At 43.0% G+C, this 17,342-nt stretch overlaps 1 protein-coding gene and 1 long non-coding RNA gene across 32 annotated transcripts; one reads left to right on the plus strand and one right to left on the minus strand.

The window, feature by feature from the left end:
- Positions 1–4,851: 4,851 nt before the first annotated feature.
- LOC125508254 (uncharacterized) lies at positions 4,852–8,270 on the plus strand. 6 transcript variants are annotated; one of them, XR_015604296.1, is made up of 3 exons: positions 4,974–6,452; positions 6,545–6,720; positions 7,625–8,270. It is a non-coding gene; the product is annotated as an uncharacterized LOC125508254 (long non-coding RNA). The 6 variants fall into 6 exon arrangements; XR_015604297.1 differs by lacking the exon at positions 7,625–8,270 and adding an exon at positions 7,129–7,496; XR_015604298.1 differs by lacking the exon at positions 7,625–8,270 and adding an exon at positions 7,140–7,496.
- LOC125508249 (uncharacterized) lies at positions 8,214–16,899 on the minus strand. 26 transcript variants are annotated; one of them, XM_048672887.2, is made up of 12 exons: positions 16,585–16,899; positions 16,329–16,439; positions 15,186–15,618; positions 13,239–13,297; positions 11,210–11,526; positions 10,883–11,126; positions 10,732–10,812; positions 10,576–10,635; positions 10,195–10,306; positions 9,791–9,893; positions 9,353–9,427; positions 8,214–8,352 (listed from the first exon to the last, which is right to left on the minus strand). In XM_048672887.2, exons 1-6 carry the CDS (start codon positions 16,626–16,628, stop codon positions 11,092–11,094), a joined length of 999 nt encoding a protein of 332 aa, XP_048528844.2. In that variant the 5' UTR covers positions 16,629–16,899; the 3' UTR covers positions 8,214–8,352; positions 9,353–9,427; positions 9,791–9,893; positions 10,195–10,306; positions 10,576–10,635; positions 10,732–10,812; positions 10,883–11,091. The 26 variants fall into 26 exon arrangements, 25 of the variants coding, with proteins under 25 accessions (XP_048528844.2, XP_048528846.2, XP_048528843.2 ...); XM_048672889.2 differs by having other exon boundaries at positions 9,353–9,432; XM_048672886.2 differs by having other exon boundaries at positions 9,353–9,455.
- Positions 16,900–17,342: the final 443 nt, after the last annotated feature.

Consider the following 17,342-nt stretch of genomic DNA (forward strand, 5'->3'; position numbering starts at 1 on the left):
GGTATGTATCAGCTTGCCGGGATCACATTGGATTGTTGCTCAATGAACATGCGCAAGACGCCGCCCCTGCGGCCCAGACTACTTTGACTCACCGGGACCGTGCCTGCGATTGACTCGCCCATCCGCACCGGCTTACAACGTCGCAGCTGACTCCGCCGTGATTAATTTCAGCGTTACCGTGGTGATCATCAACTCTGCGGTGGATAATTTCTGACTTAACATATCAGGTGAAATCCATTCAGTATATTTTTTACATATTGCTTTCTTTAAAAGAGCAATTACTTTGGTTTGCAAGTTGTCCCATGCAGGATTCAAACCGGTCTATATCATGGTTAATTATGAAGAATCTCAAGCCAACTCCTCAAGTCGCCTTGAGACTCGGGGGCTATAATGACATGGCTCAGTAAATGCTGCCAGTTTAAAGGCCATCAGAAAATTTCCGACCCAAAATGAAGAAAAAATCCGGTTTAAAATCCGGTTCAAGAGAAATTTGTCTCTCACAAAGCATTGAAGCTCAACATCGGGTTTAAAATCCGGCCCGCAAAGCTCTGAAGCTTTTAATATTCGACTCAACGCCCGGTTCAAGAAGAATTCATTACTCACAAGTTCGAGTTCTCAGAAAAATTAAAGGGACCAAAGAGATTCTGTTGCAAAGCACAGCTCAAACATAGGTACCCCGTTTCAATGATCATTTAGGGGCTTCCTGTTCAAACATAGGTCGTATTCGAACCAAAGAGAACATAGCTGTCGGTACCCTCTTGATCGGCACAATGCCAAACCCACTAGGGGGTTTCTTGATCGTATTTGAATCATAGCTTAACCCCTTTTGGGTCCGACTTTGATCGTATTTGAATCAGAGTCGTTAAAAAACTCTCAAGGTCATTTGGGGGCTTTCTGTTCAAACATAGGTCATATTCGAACCAAAGAGAACATAGCTGTTGGTACTCTCTTGATCGGCGCAACGCCAAAACCACTAGGGGGCTTCATGATCGTATTCGAATCCTAGTTTAACCCCTTTTGGTCTGGTTTACTGATCGTATTCGAATCAGAAACCTCATTTTTTTTCTCGGTTTGGCTTAAGTTTTTTGAAAACAATCTTTGGTTTTGTCTTGAGACCTTTTTGTTCATATCTGAAGCATATATGTGGTTTCGATTAACCCGGCTTGACTTTGGATGATAAGTCGCCATATATGATAATCATAAACATTTGGAAGTTTTGGCTTCTAAAGATTGGGTTATCACCCTTATTGCACAGTTATCCTAAACCGGCAGTACGATTCAATATCACAGGAATCGGTTTTCCAAACCAGATTATATTATTCGAATCTTTAATAGCCAACATGGCTGGATTTTTATTATGGTTATCAATAGCCAATATTATGATGGAGGTCTTCAAAGTCGCTTCAGCGCAATGGTTATTATTTTATTAATGGACATGATTTATTTTTACAATGGAGGGAATAGTCTTGAGTCGCTGCAGGCTTACGACCCGGCACTTGGGGGCTACATTATTCAAATTGAAATTACATTGAATACGCAAGTCCCATGTCACTGCCAGCATGCACCATGGCACTTGGGGGCTAATGCAAAGTCATTTTTTGCTCAACTTATTAAAGACCCGATTCATCACATTCTAAATGAGCCGTCCCTTGGGGGCTACCAATTGCTCGTGTCGAAAATTTAAGGTACACAAGCCTTAATCCATTATATTGAAAGATCCACTACTCAGTTGGTAGAGTATAAAGCTCTTAACCTTGTGGAAGTGGGTTCAAGCCCCATGGTGGAGATTACATCATATGATGTTATTATCAATGAATCATATACAAAGTCACAGCTCAGTAATATCTTACTGAGTCAGCCCTTGGGGGCTACACGTTGCTGCTCAAGTTTACATGAACACATCTACAAAGTCCCTTCTCATTATTGCATAAAAACCCGGCCCTTGAGGGCTACACTGGTTAAAGTTTTTATGAGCATAAAGCAATTACAACTCCCAGGTTGTTGCAAGCATGACAACCCGGCACTTGGGGGCTACATGTGTGGAATATTCAGTTTATATGATTGAGGGGAACAAACCGGATTTCTTCAAGGTTGCAACACTTATATTGGAGCAAGTCTTAAGTTATCACTATGTTCTCCTCTTAAGACTTGGGGGCTACGGGTATTATGCATATAAAGGAGGAACGTCTTCAAATTATCAGTTTTGAGAAAATCAGGAAGATCAATTATATGACCCGGTATCAACAACAATTATAACCCGACATCGTCTGTTTTATAACCCGACAATTTTGGTAATGATAAACCGGCAAGTTTTACCTCTTCAAGCCGGCTAAAAGTCAGATGAGTATTTCAAGACCAATATTTTTTAAGCTAGCGCTTTGGAAGCCGATTCAAATGGATTATTTTTTACAATATTTCTCTACAAGAGACCAATGCCAGCAAATTGACTCTGAAGCTGGCCTATTGACCCGGATTTCTCAAAAGAAGTATCTGGATTTTTTGCATTCACAGAGTTTGAACATATATACTAAAGGATATTTGCTATGAGTTCATGGGCATGTATCAAAAAGGAAATGACAAGGATTTAAAGATGATCAGGTGCCGACTTACAAGAATTTTTAACCCAAAGCACAACTTGTCAAAGTTATTCTAGTGTTTATTTTGCAGGATCAGTTTAACATGGATAAATCCAAATTAAACTGGGGGCTAATGTCAGAGATATACCCTGCAGTGGAACCCGGCCGGATGTTTGACCGTCGGACTTGGTGTTTCATTGGTAACTCGCCATGGCATTAGCGACTCACGGATCTGGCGGCTCACTCGTGTGATGACTCACGAACCTGAAGACTTATGGGTGACCCGACGGGTGTTTCAGATGGATGACAAGGCCCAAAGCCCAGAATCCGGCTCATATTATGATGGGCCGGATTAAGAGGAAAGACATAAGGAATATTCTTCTACAAAGGAAGCAAGACTAGGACTCCACTTGTAATAGAGTAATCTTAATCCTAATAGGACTAGTCATGTAACCCGCCCCTTCAACATATATAAGGAGGGGTAGGGCACCCCAAAGAGGGGACAAGCAACAAGAAACAATCTCTATGGCTAGACACAACTAAAGGGAAGCCGGCTTATGCGGCGACTCTCTCATGAGCATAATGAGATCTAGTCACAAACAACATGTAGGGCTATTACCGGACGATGTTTCTCGGGGCCCGAAGCTGTCTAAATCCTTGTCTTGTGTTGCGCCTCTCAATTCCGCTCAACCTCTCTCAAGCTACTACAAAGATGCGTTGGCCTCACGACTAAGTCCTCACACTAGGACATCTGCCGTGACAATTCCACGACACCGCTGGACACGAATCTGAAAGCGGAAGTCAGCAATCACCAGCTTATTGTGAGGGACAACACTCTCTTCAGGTATCACCTTACAATTTAGGCATGCACGCCTAACTTCTCTTCTCGAGAGGGTGAAATCAATCTGGTTAGAGTGTTGACCACTACTAAAAGTCACTAGATGTGATTCTCTCTTTAAAGAGGGTGTTAGTTATGATCATGTCGTAGGCTAGAGCAAAGCTAAGACATCTTCTCCTTCTTGATTCCTGATGCCAAAGCCCTCATGCACCCCTTCAAAACCTGTGTTAGATGTATCCACGTGGCCATTGAGGTCTCTTCCTATGAAGAGCTTCTTGCCAATCAGTACACTCCTAACCATGTCCTCCGAGCCTTCCTAGAACTCCTTTTTGGTGTTCTCATTGTGGCCTACTTGTGGGGCATACGCGTTGATAACATTAAGAACTAAGTCCCCAACTACCAGCTTGACCAGGATAATCCGATCCCCACGTCTCTTGTCGTCTACCACTCCATACTTGAGGCTCTTGTTGATCAAGATGCCTATGCCATTTCTGTTTGCAGTCGTCCCGTGTACCACAGCTTGAAGCCGGTATCCTCCACCTCCTTTGCCTTTTGTCCCCTCCATTTAGTTTCTTGGATGCAAAGGATATCAACACCTCTCCTCACCGTTCTATCAACTAGCTCCCGAAGCTTCCCTGTCAGAGACTCTACGTTCCAGCTATCTAAGCGGATCCTCCTAGGCTCGGCTAGCTTCCTTACCCTTCGCACTCGTCGAGTCAAATGCGAAGACCCTTGCTCATTTTCCACTACATCCAGGCGCCGATGTAGCGCGCCACTAAGGATGCGTCGACCCGATCCTCGCTCACTTGCCCTCGTATCCAGATCAAGATACAACGCGCCACCGGGGGTGACGGCCCGGCCCTTGCCCATTGACACCACACCCGGGTTCCGGTGTGACGCGTCACTGAGAGGGTTACGCCCCAACGAAAATCTTTTGGGTTTCATCTCCATAAGAGTTGCTGAGTTTTTACGTTGGCTCGCCAAGCCTATCACAACCCTCTTCTTTACCCGGTCTTGGGACCGGCTTTGTTGAGACAACATAGGCAGAGTTGTGTACAGCTATTAACATGTTAATATATTTTTTACAGAAAATGGTAAAACAGACTTTTTACATGCTTTTCACACTCCCAAGTCGGATAATGTTAATATAGTAGGAGGAGTGCATATTGGCAAATCGATGCAAGCTTACAGTATGTCTTGGCAAGCAATGAATTTATAGTACGATAGAGTAAATACCACGAATTTAGAGTGTCATGTAGCCAATTTTGCCTAGATACCAGGTTCAAACAGCCTCATCTAAAATAAGCAAATTTGTGTTCCAAGGGTTATAATCACTGGTTTCATTTACTGATAGTAATCAACAAAACATAAAATCAGACACTTGAACAATAACATGCACATGATATTAAGAATGTCAGATTGACCGAATCCATTGATATGAAAATTTAAAAATATATCTCTATTCCTAAAAGAGGAGTCATGGTACGGCGGTTGTCCTTTCGCCTCGTTTGGCTTCGTTGCCCATCATCGATCGATAGCTCCCACCGATCACACATCCTCCTCATCCATCTATCTTTTCCATCCCACTAGAAAAAAAAAGGTGAAGAAATAAACCAGCGACCCCTACCTAGCCGCCGCACCCCACCCCGCCCCTCCTCTTCCATCTCGATCCAATCTTCCTCTTCCCTCACCATGCCGCCGCCGCCCAGCCCTGGCGCGCAACGAGCTTGCTTGCTCGCACCGATGTCGGCCACTCCACTCGCCGCCTGCTACCCTCGTCATTGCAATGTATCCCTCTCTGCCCGCACAAAACGCCGAGCAGCCACGACGGTACCCACGCGCCTCGGCCATGACAACCTCGATATCCATGGCAAGGTGGCCGGCGGCTGGCGGAGGTCAGGTTGAGCAGCTGGGATTTGGTGGCCGGTCGGCGAGGCACTGAAGGAGGATGTCCCAGGCCTCAGGAGTTCGGAGGCGAGGTCAGGTGGCGGCACGACGAGCTAATGGAAGGGGCGTGAGGGTGCAGACCTGGCCGGAGGAGGTCGGGCCAGAGCCGGGGGGCATAGAGGGCAGCCGGTTCATGGGGGGCCAGGCCTGGCAGGGTGGTTCGCGACCCAAGATCGGCCACAGGCTAAGGCCGACGAGCGAGGTAAATTTATTGTCCGTTTACATAGGGCTAGAGCAAGATCGGCCACATGCTTTGGTGGGACTTATCTGATTCTTCACACAATCTGCAAGCTGTCCAGAGGTTGAATAACACTAGCGATTATCTCTCGCACACCAGCAATTTCTCAATATATAGTGCCGTTTTGATTAGATAAGTTTGTGTCGGTTTTACATGGCACTTATCTCTGGCTCACAGACACTTCCATGGACCTTTGCTACTGCTAACAGTCTGTATTGTACACTCCGACGTCCACAACCAAATCAAGGACGGGAGTTTGCGAGGCACTGAAGCACGGCGCAAGGGCACCATCTCCATGGCCAACTCCGGGACCAAGGCGATCGACATTTTCTTGGCTGGTCCATGGTGATTGCTCCCATGTCTCTGTTATTTTTTGTTCTTTACAAAATTTGCTTCTATAATATCATCATTTAGTGAATTTTACCTACCTACACGAGATATGACTGGCGCTTCCCTAGTCTCTAAGGTAATGTATCAATTTGCTGCTTAGTTAGGAAGAGGATGAATCATGTTGGATTTGCAGCGAGAGGAAGCTTGTCGACTTGATGAACAGGGTAATGTTTACTGAGGGCGGCTCGGCAAGGAGGAGACCGGATGTTTGTCGTTGACCTACTTTGGAAGTGAGCTTATTTATCTCATCTGGTCGTTGTTTCCCCTTGATTAACTTTAGATGGGGAAGCTTGATCTCATAATGTCCATGGAGATAAAGCGGCTCGGACAAAGCAAAGGAGAAAATACATGCCCAAAACTGTTGATCCTGATTTTCCGACAATAATCACTTCATATGAGATGGCCATGTTTGATGCAAAATTTTCTTGCTAATTATAAATTGAAGTATGTTGTTGTAGATGAGGTAATGGAATAGCACATGATCTGAATTATTGTTCTTGTAGATGTCTCTCCCTTCCCCATGTATTTACGTGTTGGCCGGATTCTTTTTTCCAGGGGCATCGGTTGAAAAATGCAAAGTGCAAATTATTGAGGGAGTTGAGGCGCATTTCAATGGATAACAAGCTCCTTTTGACTTGAACACCTCTTTAGAATAATCTAGCAGACTTGTGGTCGCTACTGAATTTCATTTTTCCTGATATATTCTCATCCCATGACGAATTTGATTCATGGTATGATTCATTTCCTACCATCTAATCTGCAATTTCTGTATGTGTTTTTTTTTTCATTTGTCTTAGAATCCTTGAATTAGTTTTGTTTTGCAGTAACTGGTTGCCGTCTCATGCCTTTTGTTTGTGTTTTACAGTTTTATGTTGTAGTTATATATAAGTTACCTGGATTATCCAATGTAACATTTGTTTAGCTTTCAAAGGTTTAGCTTTCTCACTGCCTGGATGTTGTACTGATAGTCAATAAATATATGTATCTAACTGCACAGATATGGCATTTGTCAGGTCTCTTTAAAGTATAGTGGTCCTTAATTTGTTGAGATATCAGTTTCCTAGTATAAGCCGAATTGTAGTAACTTGGCTGGGGCACTACACATTTATTAAGAATATATAAATGGCTGGTCACAATAGTGGCATTGCAGGCTAGAACAATTACAACCCCTCATGGATTATTCTAAAAAAAACGAGGTACTACCATCTTATCTGCTTTTCAAAAAGGAAGAATGCATGAACCATGGCAGAGGAGAAAGGACCTCATGTTCCAGAGCAGCCAGTTGTGGTTATACAGCTTTGTATACGGGTGTTCTTTATTGTAAAATTGGGCTGTGTAAATCATAAGGAGCTTTAGTTGATATGAGTATCTGCAATGGCAGACATATGTTATGACATTTCGTCTTCTGATTTATGTTGTGTACCTGACACAGATATGCCATGTCTGTCAAATTGTGTATTAGTTTTTAGTTGAGCTTTAGTTGTACTATTTTTATGTTGTCTGTTAATATGTCGTGTTTGCTATGATGTATGTGGTATGCCGATGGATAAAGTAATATGGATATATTTAGAACTATTCAGATGGTCCCTAAACATGTGATATTGCCATCCACTGATGGCGGCGATCGTTTTACAGGTTTGATTTTTGTGGAAGTTTGATGAGGAACAAGAGGAAGAAACTGATGAGAAGAAAAGAGTCCTTGTTGTCTCAAAGCTTCATGCCATTTTGCGTCCACTCCTTTTAAGGGGGGTGGAGGAGGATGTAGAATACATGCTCCCACGAAAGAAATAATCATATATGCTAACATGACTGAATATTAGAAGAAAATCCAGAGTCACTTGATTGAGCAGACATTTGGCAACAACTTGCATGAGAGTGCATATATTGGTGGAGAGAAGAGGAGGAGCGGGCAATGCCGTGGAGGAGAAGACAGTGGTGAAAAGAAGGTGCGGGCTGAATGACGTGGTGTCAAGGGGAGGCTGCAGTGAGATGTCGTGGAGGGGAGTGATGGCAGCAACGACGACGTGGCGAGGAGAGCAGGCCGGGCTAATGAGAGTCAGAGAGTGAAATGCATTTTTAAGACTAGTAAGCGTGCACGTGCAAATGCACGTCTCAACTAATATATATGTAAGAATTAACATACCCAGAAAGATATTTTGATTGCACTAAAAAGTACTATTATAAATCAAGAAGACACTTCAATGTATCATCGACTCATTGTATTCATAGAGCCAAAAAATTATAGCAGTATTTCCTGATGAAGCTGATCAATTCTCTCAAACATCCGAAATGTTGTGTGCAGCTTCACTGTTGATGTAGTTGAGTAGGTGCACCAAAAATTGCTTCCTTATCTGGTCACCATCCTGAATGAAAATAGCAAGTCAATCTAAGTTTTTGCATAGTAGAACATAAAATCATGAAATAATGAATATTGACCCTGCAAATTGGTAGATTTAGTTCCTTCGCATTCCATGAGTGCAATAAACTAAAAGCAAAATAATCAGACCAGTTCTTGTAGATATATGCATTATCATTATCTTGAGCGTTAGAAAAACTAAATAATATGCTTTAGTGGTTTGAAAGGTAGTCAGTTGTCTTTGTTTTTTGGAACACGAGCTGGTAATCGACGATGGCAGAAGAAAAAAAGACATCATCCCATTTAGGATTTGCTACTTGAGGTGTGCTTTAGGTATAATGAGATGCACATCTTTCAGAGTTGGAACTCGGTGGGCATCAACTCTCTTGCGCATCATACTAAACACGAGCAAGAAACTTAAGCATGCGATAAGAGAGGAAAGAATTCAGACAAGTTGATTTAATTTGGAAAGGCTTATGCATCACATTGATGCTATAGACTCCATATACCAAGCATCATGTCGAAACCACAGTGAGTACTTACAACATCTTAACATTAGAACATTGTACGCAATATCCCATTGATGTCACAATCAGTATAATGAAACAGAAAATCACATCTAATCCCATAAAAGATTACATTTGCTAAGTGCAATGTCTGAACGGATAGCAGCATATGATTATTCAAGAGGGACATCACTTTGCTAAGCAAAAATTGTAAGTGATACAGAAAAATAAGTATATCACAAATATGAATATAACGATGCTCCAACAAAAGTATAAAATGAATGAATCAAAAGCAAAGGCTGCTTATGAGCTTGTTCATTTAGATTGATACTGGTAGCTAGTTCCTTACGTGCAGATGTATTCTCTTGAGAAACATGACACCTTAAAAACTATACACGGGACACTGTATATTGAACTCAACAACAAAAGTTTGGGTTCTATTAAGTTGAATATCATCAACCTAACTTGGAAACATAAAATTGTTACTGCCAGAGTTCGTACTTCCATATATGTTGTGCCTCCTTTCGTCTTCTCTACAATTGGGTACTCGAGATTGAAGCTGATTCTGCCTCCAACCTTTACTGGGACAAAAAAGACCATTTCACTGTCGAGAATTACAACAGTGCTCAGTTTCATCAACTATTCATTTCTCATATTCATTACTCTAGTAATGGTTACTTTGCTCCTAAACTGGTAGTACTCCCACTGTACATGTCTTGGATGTTTTTTGGCTTTCAAAATCGATTGCTGCTTGTGGTGTTATCAAATTTCCAAAAAAGCACCAGCTGCAATCAAGAATAGTACATTACCTATCCACTTTTTTTAAAGGACATTACATATCCACTTAATCCACAAGACACTCCTACAGAAATCAAGTCATTTTTTTCCTCTACTAATGTATACAGGAAGCAGCATTTTTTCAGGTTCAGTCATGACTACCTCTTTGCAAGGCAGGTAAGCCAGGAACCCGTCGGCTGCTCTGCTCCCACTGCTGGGGAGTGGTGAGGTGGAACACCGAATAAGGAGGGTAGTGAAGGAACCACTGTGAATTTTTAACATCATAAGATATTTATGTACTGCAAATATTCTGAAATTTGTACACCAGCCAGTATGCACTCTCTAGCAAGCAGCCAAATATTCTGAAATATGTACAGCAGCCAGTATGTACAACAACCAGTCTTCAGGGATAGCTAGCACCCAATGAACTATTTTATGAAAAAACAATCAGTGAATATGATACCGCAATTGTTGCCTCTAAAACAAAATCACTAAGTTGTAGTTTACAAATTATGATGCTATACATGTCACCAATTATCTAGCTTCCTACGGCACTAACTTCTTACCAGTTGACACCGAAGCGCCTAGCTGAGTTTTGACACACCCTCGTCGAAGGATCTCTTTGAACTCTAACTGTACCAACAACTGCCTTCTCAGTTAAAACATGGTGCGCCCAAACTGCAGTGCAAAGGAAAAATTCAATCACTTTGCCAAAAGGTCGGAATAACTCTGGCAAAAATGATTCCAGTTGTAAAACGTGAATGCTGCTGAACTAACTTGTTTATTTGTAACCAATCTCACTTGTTTTAATACCAGAAAAGTTTATGCATTTAATATAAAAAATACACAACATATGCACAGCCATACATTATCCACCCTAAATGAAGCTTAATTCCACAAAAGGATTATCTTCATCATTAGCATTAGAAAGGGGATAAAAATCTTACATGTAAAGCAACATCCTATGACAGAGTACACGCCAATGAATTGTGTATTATTTAAAATTCCTGATAGGACACAAAATAACTTGGTATGAATGTTCATGATATTCATTATGTGATCGAGTGGCGGAAAAAATGGTGTACGAAATGTTAATGGAATACCTTATGTGGACTTTGGAACTGCAATATGATGCAGGCAACGAACAAGTATAGTAGATAAAAATTCTCCAGCTTCCATGGCACCTATATGGTCAAAATAATAACCATGTATTCCCTCATGTGCAGTAACAATAGCATCAATCTGGAAACTTACTGCATCGCTGCGGTGATTCGCAACAGAACCACATGTTTCTTCTTGCGTCATGCAACATCAGTCTCTGCAAATCTAACATATTGAATTTGGGAGCACGCCCAGGAGCGGAGGTTGATGATAGCAGCCGCATCCTCCCATGGGAGGAGTGGGTGGCGACGACGGATCACGCCTTGCCGGCGAAGTCCAAGGGAGGCGGCAGATCCCGCTGTTCAAGGGTGTCCTGCGGCTTCAGTACATGTTGCATCTGACACAACGCAGGAGACAAACCTCCTAGCAAAATGAGCAAATGGTCATTCAATAATTATGATATGCAGAGTATGAACATACCATTTGTGTGTGTGTTGGTTATGTTTCTCAAAGGTGTACATTCCTTGGATCCTAACGGAGCATGTGCCTCAACTGTTAGTTGACCATTAACAATATTCAGAGCCTGAGACTTCTTTTCTTGTCGGGACATACGACGTTTTTCAAGGAATGCTGCTCTCTTCTCATCAGACATTCGGGCATACAATGTATTCTTTTTTGCTTCTTGACTATTAGTAGTGACATTTGCATTCTCAATCATAGACGAGTTCGTTATGTCTTTAAATGGGGAACGATGCGTAGTCATTCCTGGAACTTTGTCTGGATTACTCTTGCTCATCCTTTAGGAAAAACACAAATGTTAAAGAAAAATCAACAAAGTACAGAAAGAGGTGAAAAAGCATATGTAATAATCAGACATTGGAACAGCATGTACAATGTGCGACTACAGAGTTCAGAGTAAGCAACATTGATAAAGTGCAGGAGCCTCAACATAGATAGACGGATCGGAATCATCTTCCCATTATGTACAACTATCCCATTATGCAGTCCACTGCTGCAATACATATGTTTGCATCTGTTTTAACTATGGCACTCTATGAAGCAAGCCTAGAACTGACAGCAAGCCTAGAACTCACAGCAGCAGAAATTAGAAGGCAGTGGTATTGAACATGCGTACAATTAAACCAAAAATTGTCACTGCAGCCAGGAAGAATGTGAGGGGAAAGCACCTGCAGTGTGGAGGACCGGCGGTGCCTGTGTCCGGGCGGTGCGTGGACGCGGCGGCCCGAGCGGCTGGAGCGTGAGCGTGGCGGTCCGGGCGCCTGGAGCTATGGCGCCGTGGTCCGCCTGGAGCATGGACGGGGCGGCCCGGGAGCCTCGAGCGTGGGCGCCGCGGTCCACCTGGAGCATGGATGGGGCGGCCTGGGCGCCTCAAGCGTGGGCGTGGCGGACCGGGCGCTTGGAGCGTGGGCGGCAGTCCGGGCTACGCGTGGACGCGGCGGTCCGGCGACGCGTGCAGATGGAGGCAGGCGGTGGCTGGCGGGGAGGGAAGAGGTGGGGCGAGGTGTGGGGCGCTGGGCAATGGAAAACTGCCCCGAGGGCGTGGTCGTGAGAGAGCAGAGGGCAGCGACCTGTTGGTGAGGATGTTAACCCAATGGCATGGTGGGTAATTAATTAACATAATGGCATGGTGGGTAATTAAAGCATAAAACGCGTTTAGTATGCTGGAGGGATGTAGACCATCTGATTGCAGGTTTCGATGGATAGGATGATTTGGTTCTCCACCCTCTCGTGCTTTTATAGTGGTAGTAGATGAGAACAGAAAAGAGCGGTTGTTTTTTTTAGGGAAAAGCAATTGTTTGCTATGAGAGAAATGTCACATACCTTTTTATATAGTGAAAATATCGCACACCATAGCAAGTCATTTGTGAAGAATAATTACCAATAAGTGATTTATATGTAAGTCTATAGTTTACTAAAATTGGAATGCGACTCACTACTAAAAAGCACGATCCCAAGCAGGCAGCTGACCAATGAATATATATTCACTTTTGTAGAATAGAGATAAAACTAATGGATTTGGATGATGCTTTGAAAATGTCAATTGACAAATCATTATGATGGATGGACCGAAAACTCTTTGAGTCTTACACAATTGAAAGAGATGCATACAAATAATTGTTCTTTATATAATTTTTGCACGTGATAATACAAAAAGATGTATTTTTATATATGTTTATTTTGCAGAGCATGAGAGAGGTGGAGATGTATTATGTCGATGTTCAAAAAGAATCTATCGACAAGGGTGTTGACGCAATTTTGTTGGAAGGGGCAAAAAATTCACCAAGTTATATATACAACAATACAAGTATATATGCAATTAGGATAAAAATTAAAAGCCCATGGCAACACACGGGCATTCTACTAGTGTTTAGTAAAGAACATACTTATAGACTGTAACAAAGTCCAGTTTCAATGGAAAATTATGAAAAGGAAAGCAATCAACAAGGCTTATAAAAATTGAATATCCGCAGAAGAGCCGAGAAATAACCTTGCATAAACATGGTGGTACATCCACTTCCTCTCCACAAAGGAATAACAAAATATGGGCTACAAAAAAGATCAAATTAGTTAAGAAAATAAATAGTTCAGAAAACAATCATGGTGATGCAATCAAAACTCCAACCAACAAATAAATACTACCTCCATTTTTGTATACAAGGCCACAAACCCATATTACAGGTACCAAGGTAGAAATTAATGGCTACTTAAGCCAATGTTGCAAGCTAGACTTTTCTCCTTGCTTGACGTGTTAATTAATGTGTATTTTTCTCTCCAACGCACAACAAGACAACTCTCTCACTCCTTGTTGGTTGATTAATGTGGTGCATGCAAACCAACATTTGCATGCAAGGGGTATTAATGTCCTCAGTTGCTAGTACGAGGCAAATCTCATCAATTTTATCTCGATTGGTGTTAGTGGCCTTGTATAGCTGCAAATTGTAATTTTGATAGTGGCCTTGTATACAAAAATGGAGGGAGTACCATGTAGCCGATCTTTGTTCCAAGAGACGGTAAAGCTTTGCTTTAATAGATACACCTATATGACCTCTTCCCAAGTGGTACTAATGTTCCACGAAAAGAATAGCGACACAAACAAATTGTACAAAAGAAATGTCAGGAACTCAGGATGGATTCAAGTTAACAACACAAATGCAGTAAGCAGTATGCGTAGATACAAAATAATGCTTTAGTGTCAACAGCATAAGACATACAAAAATTAGTAATTGGATGATAATTAGGCAAAGCCAAAACTTAGTTTGCTGATTTTCTGGGCTAACAGGACATTATGTGAGATTACTGGTCATGCCACTAGCCTTTTGAATACAGAAATTCCTAGGGACGATATTAGGTTCCTCCCCACACTTGATGCAAATAATGCATGGTTTTTGCAACATATCGGACAAGACGGTCTAAATATCCTACTTGTTTCTGCTATTTTCCAACCTACAGGTTCGATTCTTTGCCCAAACAAAAGCATACAGCAAGTTGTCTTGCCTTCAGGTAGGGGCATGACAGATTATCAGATGCAAAACGCTATATATAACAGCTAGTAAAGCACGTAACTCATACCAACCCACAAATATCCATCTGCCTTCCCTTTTCTTGCTTTCCCTGCCTATCTCCACACACGATCCATCTTACCCATCCGACCCATTAATATGTCCCGTTAAACGATTTTCACCTGGAAAACTGCAACTGACATGAGAGTGTACAGACAAGAGGATGATATGGGCAAGTCTATTAAGCATTGAGCAGCAACTGTGATCCAAGCACTTTGAGGGCGCAAGGCCCTGAGAGCATATCTCATGGCTCTAGATTCTCAAACAGGAACGATAATTTGGTTCCCTTGCAGTGGTGGCATTTATAAGCTCATATCACGCTCTATACAATATTGGTATCCACCGCACTTACGGGGAAAGTAGAACAATGTTTGCCCTTCTGCTAATCTCTTTAAACTAAAACCTGCTTCTCCTCTTAATGAGAAGATGCAACAAAGCCATTTGCGTGTTCTCGAAAAAAAGAACCCCCCTCAATGTGTGACATCTCTCTTAGGACAAAATAGCAAGGTGCAATGTTTATGTACTGATTTATTTTTCAATTTTTCTGTTTTCTATTGAGTATACTATGCTGTCAAAGAGCCTATACGGCTCACAGAATTGGCCCCGAGCCCATGACTCATGTCTATGCCCCTAAACAATTGGCCCTGAAAACCTGAATTAGCAAATATCCTAGAGAGCTCAACACATTTCAATGGATCACTCGTTTGATTTTCATTCTTGAAAGAACATTCAGACACATTTTCATTCTACCAGTACAAAATATGAAATTTGTACGCTTATCGACAGCATCAGATGTGACCTCCTCAATGCTAGTACAGGTAAAAACAAAACGTACAACAAAAGGAGAAGGAGATGAGAAGGGGAATGGAACTGACGTCATCCCATGCCGCGACGAGGTGTTCGGGGGAGAGGCCCTTGGCGCGCTCGACGTCGAGGATGGATCCCAGCTTCTTCGGCTCCAAGGGGGTGAATCCGCTCGCGAACCGGGAGTACCCTCTCCGCGGTAGCCAGCGGGCAAGCTCGGCCGGCGTGGCGGCTGCCTCCGCCGACAGATGTGGCGCTAGAGGGACAGGACAGCCGCCACGTGAGAGGGTGGGGCTCCGGAGTGATCCGGCCGCCGCAGAGCGCAGGAGTCGCAGTGGTAGCTGCCGCATAGCCGGAGCAGCAGGGAGGCTGGTGGTGGTGGGTTTTTTTTCCTTCAGATGGTGGTGGAGTGTTTTGTGATTAGGCCAGCTCTTCAATCGGCGTGAAGGAGGCTGATGGTTGCAAGGCGTGGAGAAAGCTGATGGTGGCGGAGCATGGAAGAGACTGCAAGGTCCACGGAGGGAGAACAAGTTAGCTTTGTTTCAGATGACACACAAATTAGAAGAATTCGTTACGATGCCGCCATATCAGTAGTAAAGATGGCGGAACTGATGATGAGGACATGAATCAGACGACATTTTCTTTGATGGTACATTAAAGAAACAGTTAGCAAGTGGAGCAGTAAAAGCTGGAGGGGAAACTAGGTTTCTGGAAGAAGAATCAGAAGGGTACGGTAGCCCGTTGATGTAAGCTAAGTTACTACCCAACACCAAGTTCAGTCTCGTCCTCCTTTCTGTTACAGATTGTCCAGATTCTGAAGAACAAATTATTCGGAAACAAAACATTCGATTTGGCTGGGCCTTAAGCCTGAATATTATGCAAAGAATTTCCTTATGACTGTAGATTGTTCAGTTTTGGTTCAGGAATCAGAGACTTTTTTTCTGACTGAACATTATTCGGAAAGAAGCACATTCAGTTTGGCTCATCAGACACTAATTCTGCCTGGGCCTCCTCTTCAATTCCGAATTCATCTCAGTCAACTTAGAAAATCAAAGATGACACACAAATTCATCCATCCATTTATCTATCTAGGAGTATGCTTTTGTTTCAGATGTAATAATAATACTTAATAAGAAGAATATTGGATGTAGATGTTTTGTTTCTATCTAGGAATATAATGGTGCTGGCAAAGAGGATGTGGAAAGTATACGTACCCAGCCAGGTGAATCAGACCGACGTGCATGGGATTCATCGATGGAACAACCAAACCAAACCAATCCATGGATGGAATCACCAATTTGTCTCTCAGGCGATGAGTAAGTTTCCTAGACAGAGACAGACAGCGTCTCTATTAGCTGCTGCAACCTGCACCTGCAAGGCAAGGCCGGTCATCACCTCGCCTCGCCTCGGAATTGGAATGGCCGGCAGGTCACAAACAAAGCCAGCTGGAATGGATATGCGCTCACGTACGTATTATCAGCCGGCCGGCACCGCCGCAAGCGTCGCATCTCCATCTACATCACCTACCTACAGCCACCACCAGCCTCACCACCCGGCCTGGGCGGCGGCGGCGACTCCGAAGAGGCAGGGTGCGGGCGTGCGGCTCATGCGTCGTGCGGCGGCGGCGGGTATGTGGGGACGACGAGCAAAGGGGGGCGGACCGGAGGGGAGGCGTGGAGGAGGCTTGTGGCGGCGGCGGCAGAGCCCGCGCTCGGGGCGTGCTTCCCTGACGAGGTTTTTTCTTTTTCTTTTTTTGAGCGGTAGGCGACGAGGGTGGTTCTGAGTCGCGTCGCTACGGGCGCCCCTATTTGTCGCTTTAAGCGAGCCAGGGTAGCTCTCGCATCGGGACAGCCCCGGATGGGCCGGCCCAGCCGCGCGGGAGGCCAGCCGCCTGGAGTGTTTTACACACGCACGCACGCACGCACGCACGCACATAATAAATAAAGACTCTTCAAAACACTTTTGAAAAAATGTTGAACAAGTATTTAGAAAATCTTGAATAAGTATTAAACAAATATTGAACAAGATTTTGAAAAATGTTGAACCGGTATTTAAAAAATGTTGAATAAGTACTAAAAATGTTTTAAAAGTGTTTGAAAAATGTTGAATAATTACCAAAAAATGTTGAATGAGTGTATGAAAAATGTTGAACGAGTATTTAAAAATATTGAAATAAGTATTAAAAAATATTGAACGAGTATTTGAAAAATGTTGAAATGAGTATTAAA

This window comes from Triticum urartu, chromosome 5A (genome assembly GCF_056163025.1).
Source record: "Triticum urartu cultivar PI428250 chromosome 5A, HENAU_Tu73, whole genome shotgun sequence".
Classification (NCBI taxonomy): domain Eukaryota; kingdom Viridiplantae; phylum Streptophyta; class Magnoliopsida; order Poales; family Poaceae; genus Triticum; species Triticum urartu.